Consider the following 11,988-nt stretch of genomic DNA (forward strand, 5'->3'; position numbering starts at 1 on the left):
TTACCAGGGTCACAATAGGTATATTACCAGGGTCACAATAGGTATATTACCAGGAACACAATAGGTGTATTACCAGGGGCACAATAGGTGTATTACCAGGGTCACAATAGGTGTATTACCAGGGACACAATAGGTGTATTACCAGGGTCACAATAGGTGTATTACCAGGGACACAATAGGTGTATTACCAGGGTCACAATAGGTGTATTACCAGGGGCACAATAGGTGTATTACCTTGGACACAATAGGTGTATTACCAGGGTCACAATAGGTGCATTACCAGGGACAAACAGAACGCACTGCTTGTCGATCAAAGTCAGTTTTATTGAACTAATTATTCTTTATCACGAAGTGTTGTGAGCTGTCGCTCTCCTTCGCCAGATGCAGCTGGTGATAACTATAAAAACAATAATAAAAACACCGTTATTATCGTCTCTTGTATCACAGCGGTGCCAAGGGCACAAACAGCAAAACCTATTCCGTCAATACACCGTTCTGTGGGTAAAACAAATCGTCCTAAGCAAGCCTTCATTTGCTGAGGACAGACGCAATTACGTTATTTTATGTTATTCTATTTATTTATATATTCCGACTCAGCTAACCCATTTCATGAGCAGTCATGGATAGTCATCAATATTAGGTGATTTTTGGTTTTCTGACTTGTCACTTACATTTCCTGGAAGTCTCTGATCACCACATGACTTTGTACACGTAGTTGGCCCAGTGTTTACCGACGCCTTGGATGCAGTTGGTGGAGAAGCCGTGATTTTGGTACGACTCGTCATCGCCTACCCAGCACTCTCCGTAAAATTGCACAGCGAAGAACTTCTTACCGGCTTTGCGCGCGGCCTGGTAACACTTCTCAACTAGGAGTAAATGAAACATCTACTCTTTTAAAAAGCATTACTTTAGACTCGTATTAAGAGTGTTTAGATTGCCCCAACCTCGTCCCAACGGTGTTCTGGATAATAATAGAGTAGCGTCCATCTAAACAGAACATAGTCAGGCGCGAACAAAAGAGTGCGCGCGCACCCCCTCCCCCTTTGGCGGCCAAAAGGGGGCAATTTTGTATTATCTTCTAGAACTATGCCTTTTTCATGTGATACCTATAACTGCGCATCCCCCCCCAGCGCGCCTGACACTCCACTCAGAGCCGAACGTCCACTCTAAATCTGGTGTGAAATAAAAAAACTAGAAAGACTAAAACAAGCTATAGAAAGGCTAGGTGTTCTTCACTAGGCAAAAAACTAGAAAGACTACAAAAAAGCTGTAGAAAAACCATGGGATCTGCGTGATAAAAAAAAACCCCGTTCTTTTCAACTGTGTGTCGGTTTATCTGCCAAGGGGTGTATTCTACCAAATGCTCTTTAATGCCGATTTAGACAGCACGATTTAGTCGTATGCGATCTGTCTAAATGTCTTAGCCTTGAATTACACACTACGACTTTCGCAGTCGAGAATCGTAGCGGAGTCGTAAGCTGATTTACACTCTACGACTCGAGTTGTAGAAGTGTCGACAGCTAAATCCGGCTGTCACAATCAGCCTTAAAGATCCTCGATTCCTTCCTACCTGTGATCTCGAGGTGGAACCAATCGATACCACTTCGGAAGTTCTCGAGTAATGTCATGGTTCTTTCGTGTCCTTCGTCGCGCCAGCACCCGAGATCCTTCCACGGTGCAAATCGGTAAACGAAGTTATGGTTCTCTCCTCCAACGCCTAAAAAAAGCATACATGAAGTTATGATTCTCTCCTCCAACGCCTAAAGAAAGCATACACGACGTTATGTGTCTCTCCTCCAACGCCTAAAGAAAGTTTACACGAAGTTATTACTCTCTCCTGCCACGCCCAAAGAAAGCATACACGAAATTATGGGTTTCTCCTCCCAAGCCTAAAGAAAGTATACACTAAGTTATGCTATATGAGCGTTGACGGGCAGGTAGCTATATGAGCCTTGACGAGCAGGTATCTATATGAGCCTTGACGAGCAGATATCTATATGAGCCTTGACGATGAGCAGGTAGCTATAGGAGCCTTGACGAGCAGGTATCTATATGAGCCTTGACGAGCAAGTAGCTATATGAGCCTTGACGAGCAGGTAGCTATATGAGCCTTGACGAGAAGGTATCTATATGAGCCTTGACGAGCAGGTATCTATTTGAGCCTTGACGAGCAGGTATCTATATGAGCCTTGACGAGCAGGTATCTATATGAGCCTTGACGATGAGCAGGTAGCTATATGAGCCTTGACGAGCAGGTATCTATATGAACCTTGACAAGCAAGTAGCTATATGAGCCTTGACGAGCAGGTATCTATATGAGCCTTGACGAGCAGGTATCTATATGAGCCTTGACGATGAGCAGGTAGCTATATGAGCCTTGACGGGCAAGTAGCTATATGAGCCTTGACAAGCAGGTATCTATATGAGCCTTGACGAGCAGGTATCTATATGAGCCTTGACATCAGGTATCTATATGGGCCTTGACGAGTAGGTATCAACCATTAGTATCATTTTTATCTCTAGTTTTTGTCAAGCCAAGGTACCCCTTCCCCCCTTTATGTCAAGCTCAGGTAGCCCCTCCCCCTTCAAAATCACAATCCTTTCAGCCCCTCAACTCCCCCCCCCCCTCCGGCCTAGCCACTCTCACCCCCTCCACCATTTTCGGACCATTCCGCCGCGCCTGTTCGTCTGTTATTAGGCGTTTGCCAAACCAAGCTCTTTTCTGAGGACAAAGTTTTACTACACGCTTCTGTATTTTCCCTATATCAATAGAACTCTTGGAGTTAAACGATTTTTCAAAAATCAAAGTAGATATTGGGATATCGTACCCGGCTTGTACATCAATCAAACTTGAGGCTCCACCTTTTAGCAGTGCCTTAATAATTATAAGAATTTGTTATCGAGATCCATGACCTACTCCCTTTAGACCTTCTGGTAAGGCCACCCATTTTCTGCGCCGTTCAGCTCACCCGTCAATAGGATACCTTTTACCTCAGATGAGATCTCAGGTAGAACATCCTGGATTTCGTTGTAGCAGGCGCGGCAGGATTCGGCACGTGCACAAAGCTTTGCTTTTACTTTTACTTAGCATGCGAATCGGCAGATTTTTGGGTCTTTTTTGCTCAAGGAAAAGCGTATGTTTAGATGACGATTTAAACTAGGTAAGAAATACCCGAGAGAAGGGATATCGTAGGCTTCTTTGTACACTGCGCGCATCAGGATTTCGAATCCTTTGCAGGAATTAAGTATTTTCAACAGCGAGTAAAGCGCGCGCGCAGACAGTTGAAAAACAAATTCACCTACAATAACCTCATGTTCTAGTAGAATTTAAGTAAAATGTTGGGTAAAACTTTGTAGCAGTTGTCGTCTGCTTGTGCTTAATGTGTGTACAACGTTATGTTTATTTTTAATGACGTCTGTATTATCGTGCTTCGCACTCACAGATTTTTGTTAATTCGTTCCCTAAATCCCATAGAACACTCGCGTCCATTATCTCACCCTCATTTAGAATGCAAAGCGGCGGATTTGTGGGTTCTTTTTTGCTCAAGGAAAAGTGTATGTTTAGATGAGGATTTAAACAAGGTAAGAAATACCCGAGGGAAGGGATATCGTAGGCTTCTTTGTACACTGCGCGCATCAGGATTTTGAATCCTTTGCTGTGCGCAAGCGAGAACAGGTGACACGAATTAGGCGTTTTCAACTGCGAGTAAAGCGCGCGCAGACAGTTGGAAAAAACAGAATACACCTACAATAGCCTTATGTTCTAGGAGAATTTCAGTAAAATTTTGGGTAAAATTTATGTGTGTAGAACGTTATATATTTTTAATGACGGATGTATTATGCCGCCTTCCTATGGAGGCTAAGCTTGCAAGGAACCTTTGATCCTATTCTATTGCTTTCTTGGATTTACATCGCCGTTAATGTAAAAAAATATAAATAATCAATAGTCAAGTTGATTCAATCTGCTCGATTCCACAGCGAAAACTAACCCTTTATACAGCATTCACACCAACGGTGGTTTAATTAAACAGGTTTAAATCTCAATCTCCCAAGAGTGGACAGAACCAAGAACAAAACTGAATAGACTGTGCTGTACATGTTACTGAGTGATCATTTAGCTAGTAAGAGTTCAACACAATGAGAAACTTGGCAAGTTATCAGGCAAAGAAAAATCCTTGTTTAACTAAACATGATTATTCGAGTGGTAGAGTAGAAGTAGAGTTCTACAACAAATTCGAAATCTATACATCAAGATAACACGATTTACGAAAAATAGTAAAAAAAAATGATTAAAAAAATAGTATATTATGGCGCAAAGAACAATGTCTAAATCTGATCCGTTCTCGGGATCTTCACAACAGTTCCAGGTGTATATGTCTGACTTGACGCGTTTTTGTGATCTTCATAAGATTCCGCCCAGCTCCGTCTCTATGCGATCCCCAAAAACAAGATGTTTTCTCAAGTTTCTTAAACTATCCCCAGATTTTCCCGATATCTCTCTTTCCAGGTGCTCGCAAATTCCGTTTCTCCGACGGTACCAGCTACTAACAATTGACTCGTATTCAATGAATACTTTCTGTGCTTCTGTCAAGGGCTGATTTACACCTGTGAAATCAATCTCTGGGTTTTCTTTTCCTTTCGACTTTCCCCATTTAAATCTGTCAAATATCCAACATTTTTTTCGTGGCGTCTTGCCATTGCTCAAATCCATGTTTTCGTCTTTAGATCTTTGCTTCTATGGTTCGTCTTGCGGTCGTTTCGATGGTATCCGTTGTTATGTTTGTAAGGTTTTTCCCCTTTCAGAAAATTGCTTTGGTTTTTAAGCTTTGATCTTTAAAATCAAAAGAAAGCTCTCTCTCCGGTAAAAAAAACACACTTAATAAAACAAACAAAATTTTGTGTTAGTTTGATAAATGTTATGTTTTTAATAAGATTGCATTTTTGGGTAAGGGAAACGGTTACTTCCTATTTGGCTAAAAAATATTTTCTTCTTTTTCATTTTTTTTTTCTTTTTCAGGTATTCTTGTAGGCCTGCACCCCTTTACTCGCCTGAGGCTTCATGTGAATCTTCATGTGAATCTGCGCAAGCTCAGCGTGTGGCGGTTTTGCGCCATTGGTGAACGATTTCCTTTCTTTTTTCGCAGTGCTGGTAGCACTCAAGTAGGCTTCGCAAATGTCGTGAACTTCAATTGAGCAGAGATCGAAAAAAAAAACGATCGACAGGTTTCTTTCCTGGATTCTCAGACTCTACCAAAACGACCCTAAAATTTTATAGTACTTGCAATAAATAGAACGGTAGAAATAATTAATATTACATTCCGAGTTTTTTAAAGTTCCCGTCAAAAAAAGACTCAAAATCTCACTTTGAGGTGAATCATTGGGTAACCTGTGGTGTCACGTGACTAGGTGTGTATGATGCTTCAGTTTAATTCGCGTTTGTTCTTCACGTTTTAAACGTGCACGTTTTGAATGGAAACGTGCATTCTGAGTCGGAAAGTTGAATCTTCTCTGATTTCTCTATGGTCGCCGTTTGACCGTCACTTCTTCAGTGAAGATCTGAAATTCCTCTTCACATTTCTTGTAAGCGCTTCGTAGCTGTTATAGTTATAGGAGAGCTCGCATAATATTACACACATATTAATCAATCTAACAAACAACCGCACAAGACAGAGCGAAGCAAAGCAGCAGTGAGAGGAGTCTGAAGAATTCTAATAATTTTATGAAAAAAACTTCAATTATATCTTTAACTTTAACTTTTTTAATCAAGATAAAAACATTCTTTACATTCTGCGATAACAAATATGTTTGATGTTCAATATTTATAGTAGCTACGGTTTTAGATGATTTATCAGAATAAAGCAAACCAGTGTTATCAGTAAACAGTTAAAACTTCATTTGCTAGAGAAGTCGTCATTGTTAAGAATAGACAGCAGGGGGCCTAGGGCTGGCCCTTGAGGTACCCCAAACAAAATATTTTGTGTCTTAAGTATAATTTCAGAGCCGAGTTGTTTCGATATGATGTATGATCTTAATCAATCTTGTTGTTATTATTATTGTTACTGTTTTTGCTATATATCTTTTTGTTGTCATGCTGATGTAACTCACCCTCATAGCATTCCACGCCCTTGCCGTGAATGCCAAAAGTCAGCTGGCCTTCCTTGGAGCCCCAGCACTCCCCGAAGAACTGAATCCCAAAATACTTGTACCCCATCTCGTGCGCGCCCTCGGCACATCTTGTTACCATACTACGCATATTGTACCAGTCCACCTCGGTCCTTAGGTTCAGGTACAGGTCCGTGAGGGCGCGTTTGTTTTGGGCAACGGTATCCTTGTAGCAACCAACCTCTAGGATCTGTGGGACGCCTGTGGTAATAACACGAAAACGAGGTCATATTCATGCATCATATGAGGTTGATTTTTCTACTGAGCTTCCATAACGAGGAGTATAAAGCAATCAATGTGAAACCTGTTGTGCTGTTGAAATAATGACTAGGTATTGTTTTAACTAAAATGAGCTGTTGGTGCTAAAAATACTGATTTTGGTTGTTGCTTGTTAAGCTGACTGCAATACTTTTGGTAGCGATTTGAACAACAACAATTCCGATTTGGCCACTATCTTGCTATTAAATATGACAAACGATTACAACATGTAATGTCATATCTGACGTGCTTATCTACCCACATAAAGACACGTGACCCTGAAGACCCGCGTATCTGAAGTATTCACATACCCTCGTGGAGACACTTGACTCCCGCGTCTCTAACATGTTTACACGAGGTGGCGCCCCATCCACCGTTCGGACAGTCTGTCAGGCGCTGCTCATCTCCCTTGCACTGCACATAACCCATCCAGACGGGGCCGCTACCCTGGCCATACAGAGCGTTCCTTTTCCATAGAAAATATCAGTAGCGTTACATCTCACGTCTATTACGATCATCAAAATGATCTTCATCAATATCATCTTTTCATCAAAATGGTAATATCAACATAAACAACAAAAATATATATCATCATTAATATTATCGTCATCAACGTGACAATCATCAGCAAGATAATTGGTAATCAATCATCATTATTCATGATCATCATATAACTTGATCTTTTACCATTAACAGCCTACCCAGGTACCCGTCCCGCCCCCACCAATCACTGCCAAGGCCCGTCCCGCTACTCAAAAGCTCGAGGGACAATCTCAAGGCCTATCACGCTACCCGCGAGTCAATCTAATGGCCTGTCCCGCTACCCGCGAGTCAATATCAAAACCCGTCCCTCTTCCCGCGAGTCACCCTTAGGACCTGTCCCGCTCCCCGCGGGTCGACCGCAAGACCCGTCCAGCTACCCACGAGCCTCTCGTAATCTTACTTGGCTTCGTGTATAACCTTGACAAAGCCCAGTTGGTTGCATACTACAGCAGCGTCGTTCTTGTCCCAGCCCAGGTCGCAGATGGTGCCCCATTGGCCGTCATGGTAGACTTCTACCCGCCCTGTGCCATTCCCAGCCATCCTATCAGGCTTCACGAGGCGAATCTCGCCAGCTACGATCACAAAAAGGGGAATTCCAGTGGGTTTCAACTACGGTTACATCAATATATGGTACGGTGACATCAACATATGGTACGGTGACATCAACATATGGTACGGTGACATCAACATATGGTACGGTGACATCAACATACACATACAACATCAACATACGGTGACATGGTACGGTGCCATCAACATATGGTACGGTGACATCACCATATGGTACGGTGACATCAACATATGGTACGGTGACATCAACATTGTATGGTACGGTGACATCAACATATGGTACGGTGCCATCAACATATGGTACGGTGACATCAACATATGGTACGGTGCCATCAACATTTAGGGGATATAGGGGGCATATAGGGATAGCGGGTTTAACCCCCCCCCCCCCCCCCCCCCCAGCCCTTCCTTTTGTTTACGGTAGTTTTCATTGTGTCTGTTTTATTCAAAATCGTTACGAAGGTAAAATAATAACGATATTTTTTGTGTCACCCCCCCGGCTAGATCCGCCTCTGACCACCAAGTGAATTCGCTATCTCAAAGACCCGCGATATATAAAGATCCCGAACTTTGATCGAGAGAACACTTCACACATTACTGTAAAATTCAGCTGCCGCTAAGGGGAAGTGTGTTGGTTTTGATTCAATTAAACTGGTCTTGTTTTATTTGTCGGTTAACGTCATTTTTTTTTGTAAAAAAGAAAACAAAGTCACTTGAACTTCAAATTCGCGAAGTTAAATCCCCTGCAAACACAATTATTCTCCGAAAAAAAAAACACACAATTATTCTCACAATTAAGATGCGCGAAAATAATTAAGAATTAGGTATGGGGAAATAGAAATTGGATTGGCATTAAAGCACTTATTTTTTTTCTTTTTGCAATTTTCAAACTAAAATCTACTAGCTCTCAGTAGAATGAGGAACTGTTGTGGGCTGCACACACAACCCTATGGAGCCCCCCCCCCCCCTCCCCATACTGGCCCCTTGGGTTATTCAAGGGGTAGGATAGAACATTGGGAGAGTATGGAGACAGGTCCCCATACTGCCCCCCCCCCCCCCCCCCCCATACTAGGCTATTACAAGAGGTAGGATAGAAAATTGGGAGAGTATGGAGACAGGTCCCCATACTAGCCCCTTAGGTTATTCAAGGGGTAGGATAGAACATTGGGAGAGTATGGATAGTATGGAGACAGGTCCCCATACTGCCCCCCCCCCATACTAGGCTATTACAAGGGGTAGAATAGAAAATTGGGAGAGTATGGAGACAGGTCCCCATACTAGCCCCTTTAGGTTATTCAAGGGGTAGGATAGAACATTGGGAGAGTATGGATAGTATGGAGACAGGTCCCCATACTGCCCCCCCCATACTAGGCTATTACAAGGGGTAGGATAGAAAATTGGGAGAGTATTGAGACAGGTCCCCATACTAGCCCCTTTAGGTTATTCAAGGGGTAGGATAGAACATTGGGAGAGTATGGAGAGTATGGACACAGGTCCCCATACGGCCCCCCCATACTAGGCTATTACAAGGGTAGGATAGAAAATTGGGAGAGTATGGAGACAGGTCCCCATACTGCTCCCCCCCCCCCCCCCATACTAGGCTATTACAAGGGGTAGGATAGAAAATTGGGGGAGTATGCAGAGTATGGAGACAGGTCCCCATACTGGCCCCTTGGGTTATTCAAGGGGTAGGATAGAACATTGGGAGAGTATGGAGACAGGTCCCCATACTGGCCCCTTGGGTTATTCAAGGGGTAGGATAGAACATTGGGAGAGTATGGAGACAGGTCCCCATACTGGCCCCTTGGGTTATTCAAGGGGTAGGATAGAACATTGGGAGAGTATGGAGACAGGTTCCCATTCTTCCCCCTCCCCCACCCCCCATACTAGGCTATAATAAGGGGTAGGATATAAAATTGGGATAATAGGATAGATAAATGGTTACCTGCAAGTGTAGAAGGAAGAAGTAGAATGAAAGCGAACGTGACCTTCATGATAGACGCCTTTACTGTGTCCTGTGGGGAAGACAAAATAAAAACCTTGCAGTCTTGTGACGTAGAAAAACAACAACAACATTAACATAAATTTGGGTTAGAGAGGCCCTACATTTTTTAAAAGCGCATTTCCTGATAAGCAAATTTTAGTTTGAGTTATATTTTACATCATATGATACGGATACAAAATAGAGAACAAACAAAGCTTGGATCACGAATAAAAAAAATGATAACAATTAGAAATAAATATCTATAGTTTAGCGTCATTTAAGTTCTTCGTAAAGGATTATATCCAGACGGCATCTGTTGTAAAATACAACATCAATACGTTGTAAAGTGTCTTTTGCATACATCAAGTCTACGAAAGACGCCCTTATACTTTTTTAAAGTATAACACTATAAAAGCTACGCCCCATAGAAGATATTACATATCTGTCAAACATATTGGCAAAATCAAACTATGAACTAGAACTTGCGAGAAATGTATGAAAGTGCTCACACTAACCAAAAACTGCGCGACGTGCTTTCCCTCAGATACTTGGGCGTGCTAGCAAGGTCTCTGCAATAAGTCTTTCCCCAAGTTGGCGTGCTGGGACACCGGAGATTCGGTTAAACAAGAAAAACAAACAATATGAGGAAGGAAGGAAATAATTGACATGTGAAGTGTATATGATGTTTACTTTGCTGAAATATTGAAAACCAGAGATGGTATTTACCGAGATGCTACTAGAGAGGGTTTAAGAAATGAAGAGATTCGAAAGAGGGGTAAATGAAAGGAGCCCGTGGAGCCTCGGAAAGTTGTAAGGCGGTGTTGCGTTGATAATATGAATTTTTTGTCAGTAAATATTTCGAGGCGACAAAAGGTTAACTAGAGGTGTTTTTATGGCGGATAAACTAAGTTTTAAAATGCACACCTAGAAGTCACTTCTAGTGACTGAATGTAGCTCTACATAAATACTAAAAACTCATACTTAATATTAATACTAAGTTACATACACTAAGTTATATTTTCTTCAAGCGAAGATAAGTAAAACTAAGCCAAAGTAAAACTAGCGATTTAAAGGTGTGGTGTCGACATTTACTATCATACAAATGCTAAATACACCCTTTTCCTTCAACAAGAACGTCCGATTTTCAGTTTAGGCTGGGCCTTTCTTATTTTTTTGGACATTTTAAGGCTGAATTTGTTCTTAACGATGTTCTTAACTCTTAGTGTATATAAGAATATATTACTCAATGAATTATTAGGAAGAGAATTACACTAATCCTCAATAGCAATAATAAGGTTGTTATATGAACACAATTCAACTCTGCATTTTAGAACGCATCAGGACTAAGAAAGAAAAAAAATTCCTGCTATCTCAGCCTAGGCATGTTCTTAAAATTTGGTGAAATCTCAGCCTGGAAGTTCTTATAAAAAGTTTTTATAAAAAAACGAGTGTATATCACTAATGTTTGCCGACAGCAGGTGTCTGATCACGATTAAGGCGACCGTCTACACATTCATTAAAGAAAGGAAATAGAAAACATATATAACGAAAATGAATAGAAACAAGATATCAAGATTTCCACATGCTCATCCGACTCAACTGAGAAAATATATGCATTTTATTAGCTATTTGACTTGTTTGACAAAAGTAAAGGGTAAAAGTAAACTGTTCTTGTTTAATTACAATGTGAAGTGCAGGCATGTGACAACGCTGTTCCTATCAAAACTTGATGGTCATTTCGATTTTGAAAGATTTTCAAAGATTTTAACTGGCATTTGTTGTTCGAATTCTTTTTTAACGAGACATAGGATGGTACATTTCCTTTACCGTCTAGACTTTTATGAGCAGCCGATTTTCAGCCAAAACAACTTGGCAACTCAAAGTGAAGTTAGGTTAAAATATCAACTCCACAATTACGATAGAACAATGAAAATGAATAACATTCTTTTTTATACAAGAACGTCTAATATTCAGTTGAGGTTTAGCCGTTCTTATTTTTGGAGCATTTTAAGGCTGAAAACGTTCTTATCGATTTTCTTAAATTTCAGTGACCTGAAATCATACACACCAGCTGAGAATATACAATGAACTACACAAATGATCAATAACAATAGTATTTTAAGTCGCTAGTATGAGCACAATTTAATCTTCATTTTTACAGCGATCACTGTAATGAAAAAGATATGCTATCTGAGCCTCGGCATGTTCTTAGCATGTTCTTAAATTTTGGCGAAATCCCATGCTGGACGGTCTTATAAAAAAGGTTCTTGTTAAAATAAAAATAAAAGAGTGTATTTGCTTTGTAATTGGGAAATCATTCCCCCGGATATTTCATGTTGGGCAACGTTGACAGTATTCGAAGATATTTTTTCTGAGCTTGAAATCTATATCAATAAGTCAGGTAAACAACGCTGCAGATTTTGTTCAATTGTGGGCTAAATTGGCAAACATGAATCGGTGAGATTGATTGT

At 41.1% G+C, this 11,988-nt stretch overlaps 1 protein-coding gene across 1 annotated transcript; it reads right to left on the minus strand.

Moving 5' to 3' along the window:
* Positions 1–303: 303 nt before the first annotated feature.
* Positions 304–10,184, minus strand: LOC5506602 (neurotrypsin-like). Its single transcript, XM_048733069.1, has 8 exons — positions 10,033–10,184; positions 9,479–9,548; positions 7,364–7,535; positions 6,732–6,886; positions 6,106–6,363; positions 1,571–1,717; positions 672–866; positions 304–397 (listed from the first exon to the last, which is right to left on the minus strand). The coding sequence occupies exons 2-7, from the start codon at positions 9,525–9,527 to the stop codon at positions 691–693; spliced, it is 957 nt and encodes a 318-aa protein (XP_048589026.1). The 5' UTR covers positions 9,528–9,548; positions 10,033–10,184; the 3' UTR covers positions 304–397; positions 672–690.
* Positions 10,185–11,988: the final 1,804 nt, after the last annotated feature.

Source organism: Nematostella vectensis, chromosome 9 (assembly GCF_932526225.1).
Source record: "Nematostella vectensis chromosome 9, jaNemVect1.1, whole genome shotgun sequence".
Taxonomy (NCBI): Eukaryota; Metazoa; Cnidaria; class Anthozoa; order Actiniaria; family Edwardsiidae; genus Nematostella; species Nematostella vectensis.